This window comes from Hirundo rustica, chromosome 7 (genome assembly GCF_015227805.2).
Source record: "Hirundo rustica isolate bHirRus1 chromosome 7, bHirRus1.pri.v3, whole genome shotgun sequence".
Classification (NCBI taxonomy): domain Eukaryota; kingdom Metazoa; phylum Chordata; class Aves; order Passeriformes; family Hirundinidae; genus Hirundo; species Hirundo rustica.
In genome coordinates, this window is record NC_053456.1 from 15,317,974 (window position 1) to 15,343,214 (window position 25,241).

At 57.8% G+C, this 25,241-nt stretch overlaps 3 protein-coding genes across 8 annotated transcripts; 2 read left to right on the plus strand and 1 right to left on the minus strand.

Moving 5' to 3' along the window:
• Positions 1 to 383: 383 nt before the first annotated feature.
• PLCD4 (phospholipase C delta 4) lies at positions 384 to 10,176 on the plus strand. 4 transcript variants are annotated; one of them, XM_058421388.1, is made up of 16 exons: positions 384 to 481; positions 3,089 to 3,138; positions 3,491 to 3,649; positions 4,110 to 4,338; positions 4,556 to 4,685; positions 5,153 to 5,384; positions 5,784 to 5,985; positions 6,253 to 6,397; positions 6,819 to 6,971; positions 7,323 to 7,463; positions 7,823 to 7,979; positions 8,330 to 8,446; positions 8,721 to 8,899; positions 9,035 to 9,170; positions 9,262 to 9,411; positions 9,539 to 10,160. In XM_058421388.1, exons 2-16 carry the CDS (start codon positions 3,114 to 3,116, stop codon positions 9,643 to 9,645), a joined length of 2,262 nt encoding a protein of 753 aa, XP_058277371.1. In that variant the 5' UTR covers positions 384 to 481; positions 3,089 to 3,113; the 3' UTR covers positions 9,646 to 10,160. The 4 variants fall into 4 exon arrangements, with proteins under 4 accessions (XP_058277371.1, XP_039925901.1, XP_039925900.1 ...); XM_040069967.1 differs by having other exon boundaries at positions 5,943 to 5,985; XM_040069966.2 differs by having other exon boundaries at positions 394 to 481; positions 3,086 to 3,138; positions 9,539 to 10,176.
• A 124-nt stretch (positions 10,177 to 10,300) lies between these two features.
• On the minus strand, positions 10,301 to 20,374 carry ZNF142 (zinc finger protein 142). 2 transcript variants are annotated; one of them, XM_040069965.1, is made up of 9 exons: positions 20,242 to 20,374; positions 19,497 to 19,829; positions 18,323 to 18,961; positions 17,815 to 18,075; positions 16,543 to 17,355; positions 16,140 to 16,317; positions 12,268 to 15,493; positions 11,293 to 11,398; positions 10,301 to 10,933 (listed from the first exon to the last, which is right to left on the minus strand). In XM_040069965.1, the coding sequence occupies exons 2-9, from the start codon at positions 19,777 to 19,779 to the stop codon at positions 10,434 to 10,436; spliced, it is 6,006 nt and encodes a 2,001-aa protein (XP_039925899.1). In that variant the 5' UTR covers positions 19,780 to 19,829; positions 20,242 to 20,374; the 3' UTR covers positions 10,301 to 10,433. The 2 variants fall into 2 exon arrangements, with proteins under 2 accessions (XP_039925899.1, XP_039925898.1); XM_040069964.1 differs by having other exon boundaries at positions 17,815 to 18,078.
• Positions 20,375 to 20,394: 20 nt separating this feature from the next.
• Positions 20,395 to 25,074, plus strand: LOC120755227 (mitochondrial chaperone BCS1). Of its 2 annotated transcripts, none has more exons than XM_040069972.2 (8): positions 20,395 to 20,444; positions 21,236 to 21,612; positions 21,868 to 22,007; positions 22,123 to 22,317; positions 22,527 to 22,590; positions 22,945 to 23,114; positions 23,564 to 23,681; positions 24,374 to 25,074. In XM_040069972.2, exons 2-8 carry the CDS (start codon positions 21,293 to 21,295, stop codon positions 24,624 to 24,626), a joined length of 1,260 nt encoding a protein of 419 aa, XP_039925906.1. In that variant the 5' UTR covers positions 20,395 to 20,444; positions 21,236 to 21,292; the 3' UTR covers positions 24,627 to 25,074. The 2 variants fall into 2 exon arrangements, with proteins under 2 accessions (XP_039925906.1, XP_039925905.1); XM_040069971.1 differs by having other exon boundaries at positions 20,424 to 20,481.
• Positions 25,075 to 25,241: the final 167 nt, after the last annotated feature.

The following is a 25,241-nucleotide window of genomic DNA, read 5'->3' on the forward strand; positions in this document are numbered from 1 at the left end:
GCACTCCGCCGGCGCCCAGGTGTGTCAGAGCATCGCCCACCCGAAAGTTCAGTCCCTGCCCCGCGCTCTTTGCCCCCAGCTCGGCCTGCCCTAAGGCTGCCCCAGCTTGGATCCCCCATCGGTGCAAGCGCGTCTGGGGACAGACAGGCTCAACCGGAGGATGAGAATGGGGGGCTCGCCCCCAAAGGAGGGGCACCGCAGGATACTCCCAACCCTGCCGGCCCCTCCACCGCCTTCTTCACCCGGCCCCCCCGCTCCGCCTCGGGAGTGGCATGACCTTAATCCGAAGCGACCTTGAGAGGCAGCGGCTGCGGGGCGTGCGGGGGCCGGGGACGTCCCGCGGGGGCGGGGGGCCGGGGGCCGGGGGAGGGCTCGCCGCCCAGGCGCTGCCGAGGGGCGGGCGGGCAGCCCCGGCTCCGTGCGGCTGCTGGCGGCGGAGCACCGGCGGAGCGGAGCGCAGCGGAGCGGCAACGTAGAGCGGGTACGGACCGGGCGTGCTGCGGAGGGGAGGGGGCCACGGCGGGTACGGGGCTGCGACCCCCAGGCTCTGGGACCCCCAGGCTCCGGGATCCCCAGGCTCCAGGACTGCCTCTCTCGGGCTGCGGTGCCCCAGAGCGGCTGCACGGTTGGGGTGGCGCGGGGCAGGAGAAGCGCCGGCGATTTTGTCTCCTTTGCTATGAGGTGTGATTTATCCCCTGAGCCCCAAATCCCTTGGGGTTTGCCGCCTCATCCCGGAGCCTCTTATCTGTTCCCTACCTCGCCCCCAAGTCCTTCTGCCCTCGTCGGCTGCCGGCTGAGCGAAGCTCTAGGACAAGGGCAGTTTGTGAACACGCCGGGACAGCAAGGTGTGGGGGGTGCCTGAAGGGCCGTGAGGGCCGTCATCCTTCCCTGTTCTGGCACGGTCACCCGTATGGTGGCAGTTTATTCTGCCGAGCGACTCTGCCCTGGAACGGCTGGAGACCGCTCACAGTCACTGCCCCTCCAGCTCTGCTGGGGCCTGTCGCCACCAGGAGAGACCCTGCGATGGCTCAGAGGGTGCTGGGGTAGCTGGGGCTGTTGTGGCAGCAGGCAGCTGCCCTGCGGGAAACTCTCGGGTTGGATTTCTCCACACCCTGGCTCTCATCCCGCTTAGCTCAACGATGTAATTCAGACTGGGGTAAGGGGCCTGCATGTGGCCAGGCGGTGAGGGGCTCATGGCATCCTTCGCTCAACAGGAGAGAGCTGAACAGATGTGTCCTTGCACCCGCAAAATGCTTCTTTATGCTTCCTTGGGTTGGCAGGGATCACCCCTTCTTTGCTGCATTTGTGGGGAAGGCACTGCTCCCTGGTTGGGACTGGGCATGCTTAGGCTGTGCTGGGAGCCTGGAAGGGCTGGCCCTGGGGGAGAAATTTAGCTCCAAACTCTCAGTGTGGTTATGGGCCCAAGGGCTACAAGCTGCTCCCTTGCATGCTGCCACCTTGTACACATGCATGGCAAGGCGCCAAGAGGACAGAACAGTTGGCGGCACTGAGCCATTCTTTGTGCCGGTCCAGTGCATCTCCCTGCTTCTCCATCTCTGGTGACTCTTCCTCCACTCCAGTTTCCCTAAGACATGCCCATCTCCCTCATCTGCTGCAAAGATGGTGAGCACCTGGAGCTATGGTCCAGTGAAGTGGCTGGGTGTTGCTGGGAAGCAGGAGAGTGCAGGCAGATGGGTGACTGGGGTTGTCCCCACTGGTTCTGTGAGGCCCATGGGTGCAGGGGCTGAGAGCACACTGTGGAGGGTGGATGTGGGTCATTTCTGCTAGCCAGCATCAGGGCACCAACTCTGAAGCGCTCAAAAGGAGCACAGGGATACCCCCCATTTCTGAGTGCAGGCACTCCAAGTCCTGGGCCAGTGGGTCAGTGCCCTGTGGGTTGGATGTGGGGGGACGCGAGCACTGCAGCAAGTCCTTGCAGTCTGAGCCTTGCAAGAAGGACCAGTGTTGGGAAAACACAGCCCCAGCACTGGAAGGCATTTGGGATGGCACCCCAGCTGCTCCATGTCTCCAGCAGCATGTGAGGTCCCCAAGGGTGGACAGATGATCCCTATGTGCTCTGGGGACAGCCAAACAGCCACAGCTTGCCACATGGCTAGGGTGTCTCGCAGGAGCAGGGCCACAGCCCTCGCCAGTGCTATTCCATCCTGCTGAACCACACAGAACAGGGATGGCTGCTGTCTGGCCTGAGAGCCCACAGCGGTCTGGCAGTTGGGCTTGGCAGCTGCCTGCATGCTGACGGCACTGGCTATTCCCAGCCCTGCTTCACTCAGCCTGTGCTGAGTCAGGGGCCTGGGGCACAGCTGCCACCCCTGCACCCTGGCACAGAGCCCTTTGCTCCCAGGGACCCTGGGTCCCTTTCTGCACCCAAATCCCAGTCCACCAGCTGTGGCATCTTCTCCTCCAAAGCCAAACTCCAGCACCTGGGTGACAGGCACATCCAGTGATTTGTCAGCATAATTAAAGTCTCAACAGCCTAATCAAAGTCTCATTGTCCAGTAGTATTTATAGTCCCGCTCGCTGCCATGTGCTCCCTGTACAGCTGTGGGTGCAGTCACTGCCTGGAGTGCTGGTATTCCCCGGGGAGAAGAAGCTGTAGGAGCTGAGGGTCATTGCTCTGTGTTCCTTTCCTTGCTATCACAGATGTGCGTCTCCCTTACTTTCAAATTTGCTGCTTGGGGTAGTTTTCTAGGTGGTGGAGGGTGTTCTTGGGCATTGCCAGAGCATTTTTTTCCTGGTTTTAGGGGCTGCTTCTTACCTGGGAGCAGCAGGGCTGTGATACCCACTGGGCTGTGGGGCATCAGCGCTGGCAAGTTTTTCAGTTTTCCACCAACGCCTTTTGAGCTCCGGCTTCCCGGTAACACAGATTAATATTTCATGAGTACGGTGGTGTGAACTCGACACTTAAGGAATGCAGTGACCCAGCAGGAGACAGACACAGGTGCACCCAGATGCGCACACGCCTTGCACACACGTGGGTGTGGCTGGAGCCCACTCGTTGGGACCTGGGCACAGCATGAGGGCCTGACCTTGCTTCCTCCAGCCACCTTCTCTCTTCCTTCCCCAGCAGCTGCCAGCGTGGAGAAGGCAGAGCCATGGCATCGCTGCTGTGCAACGCCCGTGAGTGCCCCAGCGGAGGATGGGTGCAGGGCAGGGCAATGGGCCATCTGGATTTATGCCGAGGCAAATCTGGCTTCTGGGTTGAGCTCACCTTGTTGCACTCAGAAGCATACCTATCCCACCATGGCCATTGGGATTTGGGCTTGGAAGTGCCAAGGGTGTGCCAAGGGAAGGGTTGATGGGGAATTACCCTGTGCACCTCTCGTGCTGAAGGGAGTTTGTTTCTGATTCATCCCTCCTCCCTCACGGGTTGAGGGACCACGTGTGATCTCAGAGGTGACAGGAAGCAAACTAACAGGGCACAGTGGCTGGACACCCCAACCCTCAGTGATGCAGCCCGTGCTGCCCCCAGGCATCCAGCTCACAGACACACTGGAGCAGATGCAGCAGGGGACTCTGATGCGCAAAGTCAAGTCCAAGAGCTGGAAGAAGCAGCGTTACTTCAAGCTGCAGGAGGACTGCATGACCATCTGGTACCAGTCCAAGAGGACAGGCAAAACGGAGTCTGCCTGTGAGTACCAGCTGTGTATTGGCCGTCAGTAGATTTCAGAGTGAGCAGGGATGTGAAGGTATGGAGATTCTTGGGCCATGCTTGCTAAGGGTGCTGGGGGATTGAAGAAAGGCTCTACATGTATGTGTGATCTCTTCTCACCCACACCTCTCCATGAAACATCCTGCCCCATCAGGACCCATGGGTTGAAAGGGCTGAGTAGAAATTGCAGCTGATACAAATGGAACCTCTATAATGCCAGAGCAGGAGTAAGCAGACAGAGGGGCAGATGGATGACTGGCTGGCTTGATAGCTCAGTGGTTAATGGATAGATAACTGTATGGATGGATGGATGAATGGATGGATGAATGGATGGCTAGATGGAGTGGAGGAAGGAATTACTGTAAGGATAGATGTCTGTGGGCCCCTTGCCCTGTGGTCCTGGTCCCCTACAGACAGGCCTCCCCTCCCTCTGCCCCAGTCTCCATCAGCGATGTGGAGACGGTGCGGGAAGGGCACCAGTCAGAGGTGCTGCAGAGCGTGGCCGAGGAGTTCCCTGCTGAGCGCTGCTTCACCATTGTCTTCTACGGCCGTCGCGGCAACCTGGACCTCGTTGCTGGCTCAGCAGAGGAGGCACAGTGCTGGGTACAGGGCCTCCGTCAGCTCATCGAGGTGGCCACCACCATGGACCAAAGGGAGAAGATAGACCAATATCCTTCCTGAGAGCATCACTCTGCCCCCCTCACCCATTGCTGATCATCACCTAGGCCCTGCATCTTCAGCCTTACCCCAGCATGTGTGTAGCTGTTCTGGGTCTCACCATCTGCATCAGTGTAGGGCACAGGAAAAGATGCTCTCTGATACTACCCAGCCCCATTTCTCATAGCCAAGGTCCTTTCCCTTTACATTTGCCCTGGTTTCCCGCACATGGATTCGTGACTGGTTCCAGAAAGCTGATAAGAATAAAGATGGTCGCATGAATTTCAAGGAGGTGCAGCGTCTCCTGAAGATGATGAATGTGGACATGAACGAGGATCATGCCCTGAGGCTATTCCAGGTGAGCACTACGCTTGAGAGCCTGGAGAGGTTGGGGAGGGACTGGAGGGGCTGGAACAAGCTGTACATCCCCTCGTTGCAAAAGGTTCTGGTCACTTTCATCCATCCAGGAGCATCCATGCATCCATTTGTTCAGCCATCTACCGGTTTATCCCATTTGTTCATTCATTTGTTAACTAACATGCTCTTCCTTCATCCCATTCATTTGTCCATCCAGCTGCTTATCTGTCTACCCAGCTAACCAGCCATCTGCTTTTTTTAACCCTCTTTCCCATCCCTCAGTCCACCCAACCAGCCCTCCATCTGCCCATTCATCCCTTCCCCCATTCATCAATTCCTGCCACTACCACTGGCGTAGGGTCTCTGTGCCCTCTGTTTGGGATGGGAGAATCCCCCAGCAGCAGCTTTGGTGGCCAAGACACCCTGTTTTGCCCCGTCTGGGTGCTGAGGGAGCTCCATTGCAAACAGGACGCTGACAAGTCAGAGTCGGGGACGCTGGAAGGGGAGGAATTTGTACTCTTCTACAAGGCTCTCACGCAGCGTGAGGAGGTGCTGAGCCTCTTCCAGGAATTTTCTGAGGATGGAAAGAAGCTGACGCTGCTGGAACTGGTGGATTTCCTGCGGGAGGAGCAGCTGGAGGATGTGGGTGCAGAGGAGCTGGCCATGGAGCTCATTGACAAGTATGAACCATCGGAGACAGGTGAGAGCTGGCTCAGACATCAGCTGTGCTCTGCATGGGGGCAAGGAGAGGTCAAAGACTCACAGTTCCATGGCAGGAGCATTCCCAACCCCATCCTGGTGTGAACAGGCACAAGAGAAAGACTCACCAAGGTGTGATCTGGGTGCAGTTCCCCTTTATTTGTCCGTTCCTGGACCATTTTGGTGTAGAAGGTTGACCACCCCTGGTGTGCAAGCACCAGCTTTAGGGTCCACTGCCCACTTTTCTAAAGTTACCGCCCTGCGGTAACTCTGCGCCCCAGACTCTGGCAGCAGCCCTGCCCATCAGTTTGGGAATTCTGGGAGCAATCCTCATCCCTGTTTGCCCCCATTCTGTCTCCTGTGTCCCTGGCTGTTGCTGAACCTCCCCCTGTGCCTGCAGCCCGGGCTCGCCATGTGCTGAGTGCTGATGGGTTCCTCATGTACCTCTGCTCCCCGGAGGGCTCCATCTTCAACCCCCAGCACCGGGCGCTGTGGCAGGACATGAGCCAGCCACTCTGCCACTACTTCATCTCCTCCTCTCACAACACCTACCTGATAGAGGATCAGATCCGGGGCCACAGCAGCATCGAGGGCTACATCAGGTAAAGGGACTGCTCCCTTCCAGCTGCCCTCCAACACCCTCCCACCCCAGTGTCATGTCCTGAGCAGCTCCTGAGGGTAAACCCCAGAAGCTCCTTTGCTCCTCTGCGGTCCAGCATTCCTCTGGCCATGCCCTGCGTGCAGCACCATCCCCACCCTTGGTGGGTGTCCCCTGGTACCTTAGGGGCGACACCCACGGGCAGAGGGGAGGGCAGGGAACAGGTGCCCTGGCTGAGTGCAGGGCTCCAGAGGTGACAACCCACCCCCAGGGCTCTGAAACGGGGCTGCCGGTGCCTGGAGGTGGATTGCTGGGACGGGCCAAATGGGGAGCCCATGGTGTACCACGGCCACACCTTCACCTCCAAGATCCCCTTCCGGGAGGTGGTGAGCACCCTGGGGAAGTACGCCTTCAAGGTAAGGCACCCTTTCCCAGGTGCTGGTGGTTGTGGGTGGTCTTTGGAGGGTGAGGATACATGGAAGTGGTGTATCCCTGGAGGGGGAGTGGTATTGAGGCTCACACACCTGGTGATGCAGCAGGACTGGTCACGCTGCGGGGAGGAGAGTGGCTGTGTCACTTTCTGGGGGATAGCACCGTAGGGTCTGACCTACAGCCTGCGCTGGGCTGTGCCAGGGGTTGGGGGCTCATGCACACACGGACTGTTGGGGGTGCAGGGGTGAGAGGGGGATACTGGGGGATTGGAGGGGTATGAAGGTCTCAGAGGAGAAACAGACACAAGGGGCTCCATCCTAGCACTGATCGTGCCTAGATGAAGCCCTTACGAGAGCTCACCAGCCCCACCAAGGCTTATTTCCAGGTGTGCATGTTGCTCCTCAGACCTCAGACTACCCGGTGATCCTGTCCCTGGAGAACCACTGCAGCATGGAGCAGCAGGAGGTCCTCGCCCAGCAGCTTAAGGACATCCTGGGGGAACAGCTCCTCACCACTACCATCGATGGGCACGTCCCCACCCAGCTCCCATCCCCAGAGGTAGGGATAGAGCACAGCTGTGCAGGGCATCTCTGTCCTGCCTGAGAGTGTGGTAAGGAGGTGGATCTGCTGTTCAGAGAACAGGCCAACCTGTTCCACCAGGAACACTGGTTGAGGACGCTGGGGGTGGGTACTGTGTCCTCATGTTCACAGAAGTGCCAAGGCTGTTCCCAGGGTTGTCTCCCCATGTCCTACAGAATCAGACAGTGGGGCAAAACCCTCCTACCCCATCCCCTTCTGAGTGCTGAAGGGAGCTGGTCATGCTGGCCTCCAGCAGTGCAGGATCCAAGGGGACAAGGCCCATGGAGGCTCTGGGTAGCTGAAGGTGCTTCTCTGTCCCGGACCCCACAGGAGCTGAAGCACAAGATCTTGCTGAAGGGCAAGAAGATTGGGAGGCTGGAGGACACCCTTGATGGGCCAGGGGATGAGGCACCTGATGTGTCTGATGATGACAACGGGGCAGAGGCAGAGGAGGAGAGGCGGAGGGCAAAGGTAAGTGGTCCAGGCTGGGGACCAGCTGGGAGATCTGAGTCCCTGGACACAGCTGTGAGCTGTGATGACATCTTACTGCATAGACGAGAGACAGAGACTGCAGAGACATCACCAGGCAGGGAGGATGGCCTTTTCTGCCCCTGGCCATGCCAGCCCTTTCTTTGTTGTGGTGGCAGCATATTGGAGGTCCCCTGCTTGCTCTGTTCCTGGCAGGAAGACCGCTCATAGTAGGGATGCTGCCACCCACCAGCACACCCCTGCCTGCTCTTACCTGCCCTGGCTCTACAGCCCCTGGCCTGGGTGAGTGCTGGTGGGTGGTGCTCCCATCAGGAGGGACCCGACATGGCTCTGCCTTGCAGAAGGACAGGGAGACTCTGGCACAAGCATTGTCCGACTGTGTAATCTACTGCAAGAATGTGCCCTTCCGAGGCTTCCAGGAGGCCCGCAGCCATTCCCGGCCCTCTGAGATCTCCTCCCTCTCTGAAGCCAAGGCCAGGAAGCTCATCCGGGATGAAGGTGACATAAAGGGGGCAGTGGCACCGGGTGACTGGGACAGAGTAGAGGGGGCCGATGGCTTCCCCATGGGTAGCACCAAAGGCTCCAGACACTGGGGTTCCCTCCCTGTCTGGGAGAAACAGGGTCCAGTGGGGCTATACTGTGGGATTTGGCTCTGGTAGTTGATGAGATCATTGGCTTAGAAAACAAGGCAGGGCACCTAGATTCCTGAGTAGGGAAAGAGATGAGAATTGGTGGGTGAGTGCATAGGTGGGTAGATAGACAGACAGACAGATAGATAGGCAGTACATGTGGGTGACTGTGCAGGCCAGAGAATGACCCCACAAGTGGGCCTCATGTTCTATCCCTAGGGAATGAGTTTGTTCGCCACAATGCCTGGCAGCTGACACGCATCTACCCCAGCGGGATGAGGACTGACTCCTCCAACTACAGCCCCCAGGAGATGTGGAACGTGGGGTGCCAGATCGGTATGGCCAGAGTGCAACAGGGCTGGGGAGATGCCCCAAGTCCTGTGCTAAATCCCACCATCAACACCTGTATTATTGCCAGCTACAACCCCATCTGGAGCCAGGTCAGGTTGCTGGCTCTTATGCTGCCCTGGGGGCATTCAGGCATTAATACCTTATTCCCCTATGCAACTCTGCATCTCTCTGGCTATGGGGACAGGCTGGTTTTCAGCTCAAAGCAGAGAGTACCATCTCCAAGCTGTTCTGAACCCTTTTCCCTGCCACCTCCCTCCAGTGGCCTTGAACTTCCAGACAGCCGGCATGGAGATGGACCTGTGTGATGGGCTCTTCAGCCAGAATGGCTGCTGTGGCTATGTGCTCAAACCACCCTTCATGAGGGACGAGGAGACACTCTTCAATCCCAGTGACCCCAGCAGCTGGGCAGGCCCTGGCCCCATCACCCTGACAATCCAGGTACAGTGTTGTGGAGAGACCCTGGGAAAGCTGTGACAGTGTCCTGGGGCTCTGTTGGTCCCAGACAGATGGCGACACTGTTGGGCAGTGTGCTGAAGCCAAGTAGCCTCACAAAAGATTAATTTGGCCCTGCAGGTAATCAGCGGGCAGCAGCTGCCCAAGGTGGCCAACAGCAAGGAGGGAGCCATCATTGACCCACTGGTGCGTGTGGAGATCTACGGGGTCCCCGCCGACCAGGCGCACCAGGAGACCAAGTACATCGAGAACAATGGTGAGACCCACGACAGTACCATGAACCCTGCTGTGCCCAGGCACAGCTCCGGCTGTCCTTCACTCTCTCAGCACCTGCTCTCTCTGCCCAGGGTTTAACCCCCGCTGGGATGAGACACTGCAGTTTCAGATCCATGTGCCCGAGCTGGCCCTTATCCGCTTTGTGGTGGAGGATTATGACAAGACTTCCAGGAATGATTTTGTCGGTCAGTTCACCGTAGCATTTGCCAACATCAAACCCGGTGAGTCACGGCTGCCCAGTGGTTTTGGGTGCCCAGGACAGCCCTGCAAGCGTGTCTGGGGCTCAGCTGGGTACTAGAGAGGGGGATGGGACTCCAGTTAGCCAGAACCTTGCTGTCCTTCCTGCAGGGTATCGCCACATTCATCTCCTCTCAAAGGATGGCACCAGCATCCCACCCTCTTCGCTCTTTGTCCACATCCGCATCACTGAGCCACCTGGCCCTGAGCAGGACTGAGCTCATGGGGTGAGCAGCACCCGGATGGAAGCCATAGTGCCAGCTCTGTGCAGCTGGGGCCACAGAGCCAACCACCTTGCCCTCTTGTTGAGCTGTTTCTGTCATCCCTGTGTCATTGTTGCTGCTGTGACTCCCTTTGCAGTAGCCGCCGAGGGCTGGGAAAAGGCACTGACCTCCCCTTTCCAGGTTCAGGATGCTGCTGCCTAAGTATGAGTGGTGGGGTCTGTGCCAGTGCAGCTCCCTGCACCCTCCACAGGCACCCTGCCCTGGCCCACAGTCAGAGCTTGACTGTGGGGAGGAGAGATGGTGTGTGGCCCAGCTCTGCTGCAGGGGCTGGTCCCCCCCAGTCAGGGGAGCAAGGCTGGAGCCGAGCAAACCCCAGGGCTGGGCACAGCTGGGAGTGGAAGTGGTCCTCACTGCCCCCTAACCCTGCAGAGCCCTATCACATCCCTTGGCCCCTACAGCCCCAAATTAACCCTTATCCCATCCTTCCTCTGTAAGCAACTTAATAAATTGTTCAGTGACAGACAGGTTTAGGTCTGGGTGCAGTGGTGCTGGGGGGAGAGAGGGAGCCGTGCTTGGGATTTTCCTCTTTCTCCATGGGCACCTGGCCCACTGTTCACACAGGGGGTCCAAGCAGCACAAAGAAACGGTCTTAAAAGGAACCGAGCAATTCCTTTTATACAGCTGTGTATTTTACAACCCATATACATACATGCCTGTACACACACATACATTGCTGCAGCAGGCCTGTGCCACCAGCACCTTTAAGCAGTTGGGATTCAGCCTCACTGCAGTGTGCCATCCTTCTCTGCAGGGCACCCTCCTTCTTGCTCCATCCTGGGGGGGCCCCTGGCCTGGCTCTCCCTCTGCACAGTGTGAAGGTGGACGGTGTGTGTGCTGGGGTCCTTTCCAACCCCCTGGCTAGGGTCAACAGCCCTGTGCTCAGGGTGATGCCGCTGGATGTGTTTGATCACCTGGAACTTCTGCTTGGCCTTGTAGGGGCAGTAGCGGCAGAAGAAGGGGTGCTCATTGGTGTGGGTCAGGTAGTGGTGGCGCAGGCCAGCTGCCCAGCGGAAAGCCCGCCCGCAGGCGTTGCACACATAGGGCTTCTCCTCGCTGTGCTTCTTCAGGTGCGTCTTGAGGAGAAAGCGGGTCTTGAAGGCCTTGCCACACTGCTCACAGATGAAGGAACGGGCCTCCTGGTGCCGCGTCTCCTTGTGCACCCGGAGGGCGTCCGCGCGGTTGGTGCAGTACTCGCACTCATCGCAGCGGTATGGCTTCAGGCCTGTGGAAACAGGGAAGGGGATGGCTCTGGGATGGGGGCACAGTGCTCTCCAGTCCATGGCTCTCACCATCCCTGTTACAGAGCATCAGTCCCCAGGGACTTCCCCCCAACATCCCATTTTGTTAGCAGGCACAAGATCCCCATTTCCAAGGCACCAAATAGTGCCTGGGGTTCTGTGTCACCCAAACTCCCCTCCCGTCTGAGAGCACCACCCCCATCCTATTAGCACAGGATAATGTGTTGCCCCCCTAAATGTCCTCATCTGTCTCCAGCTGGGCCACCTGCAGAAAAGAAAGCATGGAGCAGCCCCAACACCCTCCCCAGTGCTCGACAGATTGCTCTCAGTGGGCTGCACTCACCCGTGTGCTTTGTCATGTGGTACTTGAGCTGGTTCACCCACTTGCATTTGTAGCCGCAGTCAGGGCAGAGGTATTTCCTCTCCTCCTTGTGGATCCGCATGTGATACTGAGCAGGAGGATAGGGTCAGCGTGAGACCATGTCCCCTGCCCTGGGGAGGTGCAGGGCTTTGTGGGGGCAGTGAGAGGCTAAAAGACAGCTCTGATATCTCCAGCTGCATGGGGGAAGGAGGGCTGTGTGCTCGCTTGGCAGGCTGTGGGCAAGGGGGATCCACACCAGGGGCAGGATGAGATGCCTGTGCTGCTGAGCTGCTCTGTCCCAGCCTGTGGACGGCACAGGCTTTGCAGCCAAGTTTGGTACTTAAGGCAAAGTCAAGTTAAAAACCCAGCCCAACAAAGCTGAGCACATAGCACAGCCTATCCCAGGTGGCCCCAGGGAGCTCCAGCTCAGCCTGGCCATTAAAATATCAATACTTCTTTTAGCAAAACCAGACTATTTTTCCCTCCATTATCCTATGCCTCCATCACACATTTCCTGTTTTAGGAAAAGCCCTTTACCATGCATCAGGATACAAATCACCTACAGCAGTGAGGGCAGGGTCATCTCTGCTTGCAAGAAAGCTGGAAGTTTCCCTGCACCCTAACTGGCATCACGGAGCATGCTGAAGCCAGCAAGCAGCCAAACTTGGCTTTGAATGGTGCAAGGCTGCACCCAGAGAAAGACACAGATGTCAGAAGGAAAAGAAGTGAACTTAAGAATGCTGCCACCTTCTTGCTTTGTTAAAAGTCTCCCTTGCCCTTAAACTGCAACAGCAGAGAAGAAATGTACTGACATGACTTTTATCTGCTTGCCTCCTATTTCTGTTCAGTATGAACACTAAAGATGAAAGCCCTTGGGAACTTCCCCAAATCCCTGCAGCTGGATGCCCCTCAAGCAATGTATATGCAGTAGGATACATTCACAAGCACAGCTCTTACCTTGAGACGTGAGGGGTCAGCGCAGGCGTATTTACAGAGGTGGCACTTGTAGGGCTTCTCACCAGTGTGAATGCGGATGTGCCATGTGATCTTTTGCCTGTTCTTGGTGGTGTACTCACAGTCCGAGCACTTGTACACACGGGTGCCCCCATGGCCCTTCATGTGCTGGTCAAACACGAGCTGGTGCTGGCAGGCAAAGTCACAGAAAGGGCAGTGCAGGGGTTTGTCCTGGGGGGCAGCCGGCTCGTGGCTCTCCATGTAATGCCGCACCAGCTGCTGCCGCTCCTTGGCTGCAAAGCTGCACAGCTCACAGCGGTGGCTGAAGTGCTGCGTCTTGTGCTCCTCCAGTGCCTCCCGGGTGGCGAAGGTCTCCTTGCAGGTGCTGCACTCCAGGTGTGGGTGCTGCTTCTGCACGTGGCACTTGAGTGTGGCCTCACTGTGACACAGGAAGTCGCAGCGTGGGCAGCTGTAGGAAACCTTCTCCTCATGCCGTCGCAGGACGTGCTGCTTGAGGGCTGTCTCAGAACTGAAGCGAGCCTCACAGCGGGAGCAGCCAAAGTTGAGCTCGCCGTGGTGACAGCTGTTGACATGGCGGGTGATGTCATTCTGCAGGTAGCTGCTGTAGTCGCAGAGCGGGCAGAAGTGGGTGGGTGTCTTCTCATGCACCCGCAGGCGGTGGATGCGCAGCTTGGAGTTGGTGCCGAAGGTCTGGCTGCAGATGCCGCAGGCGATGCGCCCCACACCGGTGTGCAGAGACTGGTGGGCCTGCAGGCGGTAGCGTCGCGTGGTGCTGAACTCGCAGTAGCGGCACTTGTGCGGCTTCACCCCCTCGTGCTTGATGCGGATGTGCTGCCGCAGGCACCGGGCCTGCTTGCAGGTGAACTCGCACTGGCGGCACTGCAGCTGTGGCCGCTTGCTGTAATGCTTGCGGTGCAGCCTGCGGTGCAGCCGCAGGGCTTTGGCCACCTTGGAGGTGAAGGGGCAGGAGGTGCAGCGAAACTCACCCAGAGTCACGCAGCCCCTCTTCTTGTGAGTCTTCATGGCCCGTTCCTGGTGGCAGGTGAAGGGGCAGGTGGGGCAGGAGAAACGCCTCCTCTTGGGCAAGGTGGATTTTGGTGGGGCTGCATCCAGTGGGAGCTCGCTGGGCTGGTCTTTCACAACACTGAGCGGGTCCCCCTCAGGGAGTTTGGTCCTTTGGGGCTTGTCCTCCTTGAGATGCACGATGTGCTTTTCAGCACAGTGGCTCTTGAGGGCCCGCCGGGAGCGGAAGGCCTCAGGGCACAGGGAGCACCAGAACTGCTCCAGGTTCCGGCAGCCATCTTCCACGTGGGAGGTGATGGTGATGACACGGGAGCACACAAAGGAGCAGGCGTTACAGTGCAGCTTCCCTCCCTCCAGTCGGTATTTCTCTGAGGGTTTCCCAGGCTGGGAGGCACCAGCAGCTCCACCTGGCTCAGTCCCACCCCCTTGCTGGGGAGGCTCTTCTGCCACCTCTGTGCTGTCACCTAGCAGGGATTGCTCAGGGGCGTGACAGCCTGATGTCTGTCCCCCAGCCAAAGGAACACCTGCTGCTTGTGTTTTATCAGGTAGCAGTTCAGTTTCGCAAGGGCTCTCAGCATGTCCAGACTCCTCTGAGCCTCCCTTCTCGCTCTCTGCTGTTTCTGTACCATTACCACCAGGCTGGTCAGCACGCTGGCACAGTCCAGGTGCCTCCTGATGGGCTGGTTTGAGGACCTTGTTGCTCTTCAGGAGAACTGGGCACTTCTTTAGCAGGTGAGTGTTGAGTCCCCTCTGCTGCTTAAAGCTGGCGCCACACTCACGGCACACGAGCGGGGCCCGGCGACTCTGGCAGCTGGCTTTGGAGTGCAGGGACATGGATTTCTCCTTCCGCGTGATGTACGAGCACTTCTCACACTTAAAGACCTGGCTCTCCGACTGCACCACCAGCATCTGCACCCTGCCTTCCAGCACTAGAGTCTCTGCCTGCTCCTTGTCCTGCTTCCGCAGAGCCTTCAGCACCGACTCTGAGCCGCCCCTGGCATTATCACTGGAGGTGGTCACATCCTCTGGGACAGGCAGGTGGCCCTGTTCAGGTGTCTTGAGCATGCTGAGCCAGGCCTCTGGCAGCTTGGCTTGGCTGGTCTCTCTCACCTCAGTGTCTGCCATCACCTTGTGGTGGTCTGAACATGACCCCTCAAGATGGCCCATGTCCTTCTTCAGGATGTCTTTTCCCTGGTTGTCTCCTGACGCTACACTGCCCTTCACCACCTTGTCTTCCTGTACATCTACCTCCTCCTCGAAATCTGGGATGTCTTTGAGTGTATTGCCACTGTCCTCCAAGACAAGGCCCTCCTGGGAGCTCAGCATCTCATATGCTGCAGGAGGCTCCTTGCAGGACAGCATTTCCACACTCTCTGGCTGGGTCACACAGGCTTCTTCAGCCAAGTTCTCCAGGAGAGGGTCAGATGAGACATTCAGTGCCTCCAAATGCAAGGTGCAGGTCTCTGCCACATCTTCAGAAACAGTGAGTTCAGCAGAGCCTGTGGCAGCATTTCCTTGTACGCAGTCATCTTCCAGGGCATTGCCAGCAATAGGACAGGTCTGCTCCCCCTCGCCCATGCCTCTCTCTGCCTCGCTGCTGCTCTCTGGGGGAGCGGCATCCTGCTCAAGGAGGGGCACCATGAACACTTGCTGGTAGCCCTCTTCTCCCTGGGACTCCACCTGGGATGGCTTCTCCTTCACCCACTGCTCCTTGCCAGTGAGGGGGGAACTGGCATCCACATGCAGGGCTGCACTGAGCTCATAGCCAAAGAGTGCCTCAGATGAGCTGATCTCCAGCTCCTTGCTGGCATAATTTTCCAGCCAGTCCTTGTCACCAGGAACGTAGCCATGAATCTTGCGCTTATGGAAGAAGAGGCTGGTGTTACTGAAGGTGCAGTACGAACAGAGGGCACAGCGAAACTCCTTCTGCTTGGTGTGCTTGCAGTTCTCATGGTTCAGCAGCGCCTGCTTGTACTTGGTCTGGTAGGTGCAGTACTGGCACTGGAAGACAGGCACCTGGTAGTTCTGCGAGTGCTTTGCCTGCATGTGCTTCTGCAGCTCGTACTTGCGCTTGCAGGCGAAGCCACACACCTCACAGATCAGGCTTTTACCCTGGTGCCGCAGCTTGTGGCTGCTCAGCTGGTCAGCACGGTGACACCGGTACGAGCACTGGTTACATTGGTACCTGCAGGGACAAGCAGAATCGGTCAGGCAGCACGAGGAATTAGGGCAGGCTGAGCTTCATCAGGCAGGCTGAGCTCTCCTTCCCCATCTCAGATAAAGGGTACTGTTTGGTTTGCTCGATCTGACTTTTGCCATCCAGACAGCTCTTACCGTAGGTAATTCCTCCCTGCTGCAGTCCTTGGCACTGCTGATGCTTTAGACCCCCAGCCTGGGGACTGGAGATGGATTTCCTGAGTATTCCATACAGTGACCGTGTCAGAGAAACTGTCACATGTGTATGCCAACAGCACTTCCAGCATCCCTGGAGGCAGGCTAGACCCAAAGGAGGTGATAATTTGGCAGTCCTGAACAGGCCTCGACCCACAAACATCAGAAGAGCAATGAATGCAAGCTCAGAATTGCATCTCTGAGGTAATACACCTCCTTGGTGGCATAGAGACACCAAAAATACCTTTGTTGCCACAGCACCATGCTGTGGTTCAGCACCAGGCATGTAAGTTCAAAACCCAAATTTCTTATGTACCAGAAAGGGCAGGACAGGCATGAGAAAGTGTGGCACACAGTGCAGCCAGAAGCAGACCCTTGGAGCAGGATTTGGGGAGTTCTGACTATGCTGCCAGGCCAGTGGAGCAGGGGGTCTCTCTTACCGGAGATCTCCAGTGTGCTTGCGCATGTGGACGTTCAGGTAATGCTTCCACTTGGTGATGTACCCGCACTCGGTGCACATGAAGTTCTTGTCGTTGGAGTGGGTCAGCATGTGCTTGGACAGGTAGCTCACATCCCGGCACGTGAAGTCGCAGAGCTCACACTTGTGAGGTTTCTCTCCTACATGCAACACACAAATGCCTTCAGCATGATAGCCAGATAAAGTGACATGGCAGGGAAACCAGATCAGTAGAGAGCATGCAACAACTTCAGCCGAGTGATCCTGGGCTGGCAAAGCTGGTGGTGGGACCCAGGAGCCCTGACCCAGCCCTCCCACCCAGAAGCAGGACAAGACACCTTCCCCATCCCAGCTCAGCTTTTGGGACCCCTACAGGGGACACCCACCAGTGTGCAACAGCATGTGCCGGATGAGCACCCGCTTGTGCGCTGTGGCGAAGGCACACTCAGTGCACTTGTGTATCTTCTCGTTGGCGTGCATCTTGCCCACGTGGTCGTGAAATTCCACAGGGTTGAAAGTGGCATAGGGGCAAAAACTGCACTGGAGCTGCTCGCTGCCCGGGTGCCCCTGCTTCTTGTGCTTGCGGAAAACGTGCTTGTTGGAGCAGATGAAGTCACACTGCTGGCAGTGGAAGGCGTAGTGGGTTTTCCGGTGAGCCTCCATGGCCTCGGCTGTGCCGAAGAGCAGCGAGCAGGCATGGTACTTGCACTCCACTGCCTTGATGCCGTGAGCATCCTTGAGGTGACGGACAAACTCCTTCCGGTCCTCTGCACAGTAGTTGCAATCCCCATGGAAGCAGCTCAGCCTCTTGGGTTCGGCTTTGTGAGTCTTCAAGTGCTCCTTGAGGGCCTGGCTGAGCCGAAACTTCTCCTCACAGACGGGGCAGGAATAAACATCGGAGTAGAAGTTGGAGATGTCCTCGTGCATGCTGGCCATGTGGCGATTGAGGGCGTTCTTCTCCACTGAGCTGTAATGGCAGAGAGGGCAGCGATGAGTCTTCTCGCCTGTCTCCCGCATCATGTGGATTTTCAGCTTGCTTTTGCTGGTGAAGTACTTGTGGCAGTTGGGGCATTGCAGGCTGGGGTCAGGGAAGTGCAGGTGGAGGTGCTCTACCAGGTGGGTCCGCTTTTTGAAACACCGCTTGCATTCGGGGCACATGTGGGTTTTGAAGAGATACTCAGAGCCTTCTACAACATCCCCTGGGGGAACAACAGAGCGGGAGCAGTTAACAGGAAAAAGATGGAGAGCACAGGCAGATGTTCTGTCCCTCATCCAGTCGTGCCAGAGTGAGGGCTTATACACATGTGCAATCACACAGCTGACACCTACTCAGAGGGACTGTCCTCACCCCAAGCCACCAGCACACTTGAGGTGAGTTCTTTCCAACCCAACACTGGCAAAGCACAGCCTACATCAGGCCTGCCCACGTGCCCCTAGTCCCCAAAGCCAGGCAGACCTTTGACTAAACCTGGCAGCACGTGTGAACAGGAAAAGAAGGGACATATTTGCTTGGGCAGAGGTTGAGGGAACAAGTGCATTGGTACATGCAGGAAATGTGAGGTCACCCACCAACCTGGGCCACATTCCCCTGCCAGCCCTGAGGGTGTGGTGCCTGTTCACAAAGCCTGAGCAGCTCCTGGTAAGGCCCTGCATCCTACCTTTGAAGTGCTGTGCCTGTGGTACTCCAACTTTTTTGGGAGCTGCTTTCCCATCCTCTGTGGCCTCAGCTTCGCAGAGGCTCTCGCCATCTTCCTCTGGTGACTCATCCCCAGTGCTGTCCGAGTCCTCTTCTCCAGCTGATGCCTTCTGTCCCTTCAAGGAGCTGTGCCCAGTACCTGCAAGCTTTGCTGGCCTGGCTTCTGCCATGCTAGCTTTCCAGCCAGGGTGGCAATTACCTGGCTCCTCCTGCCCTTCTGATGCTGCTTCAGTGAGGAAAGACAAAAGATCATGATGTTCCATTCAAGAGGAAGCCACCCTCACACACCCACACACATGCAGAAAAAACACCTGGCTCAGATGGAGGGCACAAACTGTGCTGCAGGGAGCCACAAACGCAGGGTTCCCAGCCCTCCAGCGTCACCCCCCACTCCTGCAGCTGTAACTGGGATGCACAGACACAGCCAGCCCTGCAGCACGCACAGGCCCCAACTTCCCACCCAGCCATACCCGATGGCAGGACGCAGCACCGGTCACGGCTGCAGGGGTCAGAACCGGGGGGGCTGCCCGTTGTGGGCATCTCAGAAGGGGACTCTGTGGTGTGACCCTTCCTGTGCTGCCAGAAGAGCTTGGCATTGGCTGTGATGAAGTCGCAGCGGCCGCAGTGGAAGGGGAAGTGTGTCCGGTGGTGCTGCTCCATGGCCTGGCGGCTGGGGAAGAGCAGCGGGCAGGCCCGGCAGGCGCAGGCCACGGGGGAGGCCCCATGCACGTGTCGCAAGTGACTGCGCAGTTGCTTGCGGTCCTCTGTGGTGAAGGGGCAGCCCCTCTCGGGACAGGGCAGGGCTCCCGACGGGGCACGGTGGGTCTTGAAGTGCTCCTTGAGTTGGCCAGGCTGCAAAAACGCCTCCTGGCAGACGGGGCATAGCAGGCACTCGAGAGCAGAGCCTTCCTGTGTGCTGGCTCTAGGCAGCTCTGAGCCCCCGGAGTCGCTCTGGCCCTCGGTGGCAGAAGCCAACAGTGGCCCTGGGAGTTCCAGGTGCTCTGTGGGGAGCAGCAGCAGGCACTGGTGCTGGGACAGCAGGGAGGCCTCTGAGAAGCTCTGGCCACACCTCTCGCAGAAGTACAGCTCCACCACTTTGACCAGAACCTCTGCAGAGAGCAAGGGATAAGCATTAGAAGGAGCTTTATCCAGGCCCAGAGCTTGGGACTAGTGGTTCAGTTCCAGCTCTGGACAAGGAGAATAAATCCCTTTCGACACAAATTATGTTTTGGGAACCACATCCCTCATAAGAGAGGGAGTACCACCACCCAGGTGGCCACAATAAGCATTTCTGTCCCTTTGCACCTTTGAAGCATGCAGAGGTGAGAGGCTGGCCTGGCCCCGTTCCTGTTAGGATGTGCCCACACTGGACCCATGTAGGAAGCATGCTGGGGGGGGTAGCAGTTCATGTGGAGATCTCTGCCTGGTCCCTACTGACAGCCTGGAGAGACGCTCACACAGCATGCAACTCCCACAGCCACCCGCCCCATCCACACACTCAGCTGGTGCCAGGTCTGTGCTCAAAGGTGACACCAGGCTCATGATGCAGGGTCAGAGATCTGAGGACACCTAGGGTCCTTCGCCAAACCTCTCTGGCTCTGCTGGCTGCAGTGGGGCCCATTCTGCGCTCCCTGCACCCCATACCTGTGGCACTGGCTGCGTTGCTCAGCGTCACATTGCCAGCCACCGCCTCGATGAATATTTCCACATTGCTTCCTCCAGCGTGAGCCCCTTCCCCAGGCATTGAGGCCTCTGCCAGCAGCAAGTCCTGGCTGGCAGCCAGCGGGGGTGTCACAGCCAGACCAGTGCTGGCCACGCCAGGGCTTCCCACGGCTCCCACCACTCCTGGCGTGTGCAGGAGCAGCTCCGAGCACAGGGTCTCCATCTCCCTGCTGGCACCCTCTGATACAGTCACTGCTGTGCTCATCGCCACCAGGCACTGCCTTGGCGCTGGGCCAGACAGGATGACCTCTCAATCTGAAACAGAAGAAAGCACTCTAAATGAGGGACATCCCAGAGCCCAAGAGGATTTTGGGGAGCAGCCTGTGATGCCAGTCTCGAGGCAGGCTATTTCAATGCTGGCTCCTCTCTACTGTGCCCCAAGCAGGTCGCTGGCAAGCCCTCTGTCACGGGGTAGACGAGAGTGCAAGGACACCTGTACCTTCTCGCTGGGTCCAGTTGGGCCGATCCCCGAGCCCACCCTCAGAGCTATGCCCAGTCCCCAGCCAGCAGGTGCCCCCAGGAGTCCCGCCGGGCCAGCCCTTCGCCTTTCACCCCGGGCTGTCCTCGGCACCCTCAGCCCCTCATCCCAGGCTGCTTCCGGCCCTCCCCAGTCCCCCACTCTTCACCCCAAGCTGTCCCCGGGTGCCCCCAGCCTCTCGCCCCTTACCCAGGGCTATCACCAAAGTGCCCTCAGCCCGGGCTGTCCCCGCCGTCCCGGGTCCCCCTGCCCCGGCACATCTCGGCGGCGGTGTGGGGCGGCGAGAGCGCCGCCCTTTGTGCCTCTCGCGCAGCCGCTCTGCCCGGCCCCCGGCCCCGCTCTGTGGTGCGGCCGGAAGCGGCGCGGGCGGCAGCGGAAGCGGCGCGGCGCAGGTGAGCGGTGGTGGCGGCGGCACCGGCTGGAGCGGGGGTGAGAGCGGCGCGGGATCCTCCGCGGAGTGGCCGCGGCTGGGCCTCCGCTGCGGGGAAGGCCGGTGTAGATCCGGGTCTTTTGCAGGGGAGGGTGGGGCTCCTGCGGGGGGGCGCTGCGGGACCCTGCCCCCCAGACCCTGTGCCTTGGTAAGGAGGAAGGTCATGTCTTAGTCTAGTGCTGGTGGGATTCTGTACCTGGGAGGGCAGAGCGTGTGTGTGTCTGGCGGGGAAGGCTCCCCCTCGTTCCCAGTACATGACAGACCTGCTGAAGGAGGTGGAGAAGCTTCAGGCCCCCGGAGCATGTGGCTATAATTTAGACGGAGGTGTGCCTTCTAGCACCGTCGTGTGCCCGTTCTGAGCAGCAAAGACCCGGCTCTTGGCTCAGCCTGGGGATGTGCTTCAGCTTTTTCAAACGATAAACCTTAAATAATTGCAGTATTCATGATTTCTGGCTGTTCAAAGAATAAAACCCTGCAAAAGTCTGGCCTTGTCTTGACTGAAGAAGCAGCAGATGCTCCCGTGCTTCTTCAAGAGCCTCCTGCCCCCCTCCTGCTTGGCTTACCCACTTGCCTGCAGAGAGGGAGAAGGTTCCTGCAGCCAGCAAGAACACTTGGTAATAAGCACAGATGTGGGAAATCCAAATGTGCCAGGCAGCCCTTCACCTTGAGGCCTGGCCCCGATAAAAGGCAGGGAGCTGTGGGACTGTGGGTGATGTGTCGTGTTCCTTGCTACCGTTCAGTCTTTCCTCACAGGTTTGTTGCCGGAGTGCAGAAACAATGCTGTGGAAAGGAGCTGCCTAACCTCCCACAATGCCCCTTTCTGACTTTGTCTTAGCACTGAAGGACAACCCGTATTTCGGGGCTGGGTTTGGCCTCGTCGGCGTGGGCACAGTCCTGGCAGCAGCTCGTAAGGGAGCGCAGTTTGGGCTGGTGGCTTTCAGGCGCCACTATATGATCACCTTGGAGGTGCCCAGCAAGGATAAGAGCTATCAATGGCTGCTGAACTGGGTCTCCCACCACGCCAAGCATACGCAGCACCTCAGTGTTGAGACCTCGTACCTGCAGCATGAAAGTGGGCGTGTCAGCACCAAGTTCGACTTTATCCCCAGCCTCGGGAATCATTTCATCTGGTAAGGGAGGGTAGGGCAAAGCAGACTGAGGATTGAGCCTCACTTTGGCAAATTGGGGGGTCTGTAGAGGCAGTGGAGAGGATCCTGCCTCCTCTCTGGGTCTGGGCTGGGGCAGGAAATGAAGAGTAGCAAGAGCAGCCTGTACTCAGCAGTGTGAAATGATTTCCGTACATGAGTGTTCTTGATGTGTGGAACAGGTGAGGTGCAGCTGAGCAGTGCTGGATCACTGCACACCCACCTGTCTTCCTGCCCCAGGTACCGCAGGAAATGGATTCGCATCGAGCGCAGCCGGGAAACACAAATGCTTGACCTGAACACAGGGACCCCCTGGGAGTCTGTCACCTTCACTGCACTGGGCACTGACCGGGAGATCTTCTTCAATATCCTTCAGGAAGGTCTGTAGGGGAACTGTGTGGGGTTCTGCTGGGAACAGCCTACTCCGTGGAGATACCCAGGGCTTCACAGGAGATCCTCTTCCCTGGCAGCTGTCCCCTCTGCCTCTCTCTGCAGCCCGGGAACTGGCACTGCAGCAGCAGGAGGGGAAGACAATCATGTACTCGGCCGTGGGGGCAGAGTGGCGTCAGTTCGGCTTCCCCCGCCGCCGCCGGCCCCTCAGCTCTGTGGTGCTGGAGGAAGGCGTGTCAGAGAGGCTGGTTCAGGACGTGAAGGAGTTCATCAACAACCCCAAGTGGTACAGTGAAAGAGGCAAGGCTCTGGTGTGGTGTGCTCTGTATGGTGTGGAGTGGGGCAGGATGCTTATGGTTCACTCCAGAATTGGCTGTGGAGAGATTTTTCCCTGCTGCTTACCTTTCCCAGGATTATCCTCCTTGCGTGCTCAGCACAGCACCGCATCTTGGAGGGAGGGAGCACAGAGCAATTCAGGTGGTTATCCTAAAAGAACACTGTCTTCTTAGGGATCCCCTACCGAAGAGGCTACCTGCTTTATGGACCTCCTGGATGTGGGAAAAGCAGCTTCATGTGAGTACTGTCAGCTCCCTGCTCTGGGCCACAGCAGTCTTGGATGAGAGGGTGTGGATGAGTTTGGGTTTGGAATACGGGAGTAGGCTGTGCCTTATGTGTGGTGCCTATTGAAAGCATTTGCATTGCTGACAATGACAGGTCAGGGTGACAAGCCCTTCGTGTCCTTGCTTTGCACAGTGCTGTGTGGTATGGGTGGGCTGAACAGGGGCTTCTGCCTGCCCCTCAGATCTGATCTTCGCTGGGAAAGAACCCCTCTGCCCTCTCCCTTACTGCTAAGGGGAGAAATCTGTTTTTTCCTTGACTGCGGGCAATCCCACTGTGATTCACCCTTCTGGTTTGTGTCCTTTCCAGCACAGCCCTGGCCGGGGAACTGGAGTACAGTATCTGCCTGCTGAGCCTCAGTGACCAGAGCCTCTCTGATGACCGGCTCAATCACCTCCTGAGTGTAGCACCACAGCAGAGCATCATCCTGCTGGAGGATGTGGATGCTGCCTTTGTCAGTCGGGACCTTGCTGCTGAGAGTGAGCACTGCCCCTCTTCCTGGGTCAGCAGCAGGAGGGAGGTTCCATGGCTGTACTGGGAAAATGTTTCGACTGTGGGCTACTCAACTGCACCAGCAGAGACCAGGAGTGGGGGAATCTGTCAGGCCTCAGGGCCCAAACTGGAACTTGTCCAGTTTTGGCTAGGCTGTAAAAGGGAATTTGGATCCTTTATCCTCAGGCAAAAGTCATTCTGCTGCCCAGCTACTTTCAGGATAAGGGAGAAGATAGCTTTCGTTCTCATTCTCTGTATTCTCATGGGTGTGTGCGGGCAGGGGAGATGAATGTGCTGCCAGCCAGGCAGAGGGTCAGCCTCCAGTCAAGGAGTGAGTGGGGAGCTTGGCATAAGCCTCAGGTGATAGGAAGGTGGCCCACAAGCCTGTGCAGGGTTAGTGGCCAATGGCTACAATCTCAGACATCTTTGTTCCCAGACCCGGCTGTGTACCAAGGCATGGGGCGCCTGACCTTCAGTGGTCTCCTCAATGCGCTGGATGGTGTGGCCTCCACAGAAGCCAGGATTGTCTTCATGACCACCAACTATGTGGACAGGTCAGAGCTCCCCTTGGGAGGGAGCGGGGTGGGTAGCACAGAAAAACCTTGCTCCTTTTTGCTGGGCTTTATTCATTGAATCCTCCAGCATGAAGACTGGGGGTTCAGATTTCCCACATTGTCCCTTGGGATGGAAATCCTTTGACTGCTGATCAGGATCCCTTTTGCTGGAGCCTCAGATGCTTACTTGCTGTTCAGAACATGGTTGTGTCCTTCAGGAATGGTACCACCTTCCTGCTCATGGAGAACTGCAGGTTTTGGGGTTATGTCCACACTGTGAGTGAAGCGCTGGCCCCATGTGCAGCCCACTGGGTTGGTGGGATGCAGCCTGGGCCCACGGTGCCTGGACAGCTGCTGTGCTGTGGCAGACTTGGTTCACTCCAGACCGAGTTGACCTAGGGGTTTGCTCAGAGGTTGCTTATGGAACAGAGGTGGGCAGAACTGTTTGCCAGGACATTCTTGTCCTCCTTTGGAGTCAGTCCTTCCCCAGCTCTCTGCTTTTTTTTTGAGCTGATTTCCCCCCTCAATCTCCCCAGGGATGAACCTGTTTCCCCCCTTTACCATCTCAAGGTGCATGGCACTTTGCAGAAAGGACAGGGGCTGTTCTACTGTGGATAGGGGTTTCCTGCAGGACCCACCCTGAACAGATGCTTTGATCAGGTTTTTCAGCCACACCCTTTGTCTCTTGACAGGCTGGACCCAGCCCTGGTGCGTCCTGGCCGTGTGGATCTGAAGCAGTACGTGGGCCATTGCTCCCACTGGCAGCTCGTCTGCATGTTCCAGCGCTTCTACCCCGAGCAGCCCCCGGATGCAGCCCAGCGGTTTGCAGAGCGGGCGCTGGCGGTCTCCAAGCAGATCAGCGCTGCCCAGGTGCAAGGCCACTTCATGCTTTACAAGACAGACCCTGAAGGAGCCACTACAAACATAAGCTCCAGCCTGCTGTGACCAGGGGCCAGCTTTCCCTTGTGACACTGAGAGGACTGGGACAAAGATTTGACCATCCCGGGGATGCCATGAAGCTGCCCACCTGCACAGGCCAGGTCTCTATTCACCTCTACCTCTCCTATGCCTTGGTTTTGGAGAGTTGGAGCTGCCAGCCTCACAGCAAGGGAGGGAATCTGGCTCTTGCTACTCCCCAGACTTGGGTGCTACTGCACCAGCCCTGCTCACCAGTGTGTGCCTCATGTTGGGATTGCTGTAAGCTACCAAGGCTCCTGGTGTGAATCCCCTTCCTTGTGGGTCAGCCTGGAGGTGTTCCAGAAGGGCATTTCCTTTGGGCAGGACATTGGGGTTCTGCACTGCTAAAGGTGTCTGTTTTTTTAAAGGACAGTGGTCTCACTGGTTTGTGATTATCCTCTGTGAAGTGCATAACACAGCTCTTGTCTCTCTGGTCCATTTTCCTGTTAGTTGCCCCTCTATCCAGCTGCTGGTCCAGAGCCCTCCTGACCAGGGCCTGGCAAGGCCAGTACTGTAAATCCAGAGTGCTTCCGAAAAAAAGCAGCTCCTAAGAGACAACTTTGTCCCTTGGGCTCCAGGCTGGTGCCACTGGTCCTGCTGAGT

Excerpts from the sequence above, each read along its gene's own strand:
- PLCD4 (XM_058421388.1), top strand. The coding sequence starts at position 3,114 with ATGGCATCGCTGCTGTGCAACGCCC. Across the intron at positions 3,650-4,109 it reads AGGCAAAACGGAGTCTGCCT|TCTCCATCAGCGATGTGGAG; the intron begins GTGAGTACCAGC and ends CCTCTGCCCCAG. Across the intron at positions 7,980-8,329 it reads GAAGCTCATCCGGGATGAAG|GGAATGAGTTTGTTCGCCAC; the intron begins GTGACATAAAGG and ends TTCTATCCCTAG.
- ZNF142 (XM_040069964.1), bottom strand. The coding sequence starts at position 19,779 with ATGAGCACAGCAGTGACTGTATCAGAGGGTGCCAGCAGGGAGATGGAG. Across the intron at positions 18,079-18,322 it reads GTGCTGCGTCCTGCCATCGG|CAGCATCAGAAGGGCAGGAG; the intron begins GTATGGCTGGGT and ends TCCTCACTGAAG. Across the intron at positions 16,318-16,542 it reads GCACATGCTGTTGCACACTG|GAGAGAAACCTCACAAGTGT; the intron begins GTGGGTGTCCCC and ends TGTTGCATGTAG.
- LOC120755227 (XM_040069972.2), top strand. The coding sequence starts at position 21,293 with ATGCCCCTTTCTGACTTTGTCTTAGCACTGAAGGACAACCCGTATTTC. Across the intron at positions 23,115-23,563 it reads TCGGGACCTTGCTGCTGAGA|ACCCGGCTGTGTACCAAGGC; the intron begins GTGAGCACTGCC and ends CTTTGTTCCCAG. Across the intron at positions 23,682-24,373 it reads ACCACCAACTATGTGGACAG|GCTGGACCCAGCCCTGGTGC; the intron begins GTCAGAGCTCCC and ends GTCTCTTGACAG.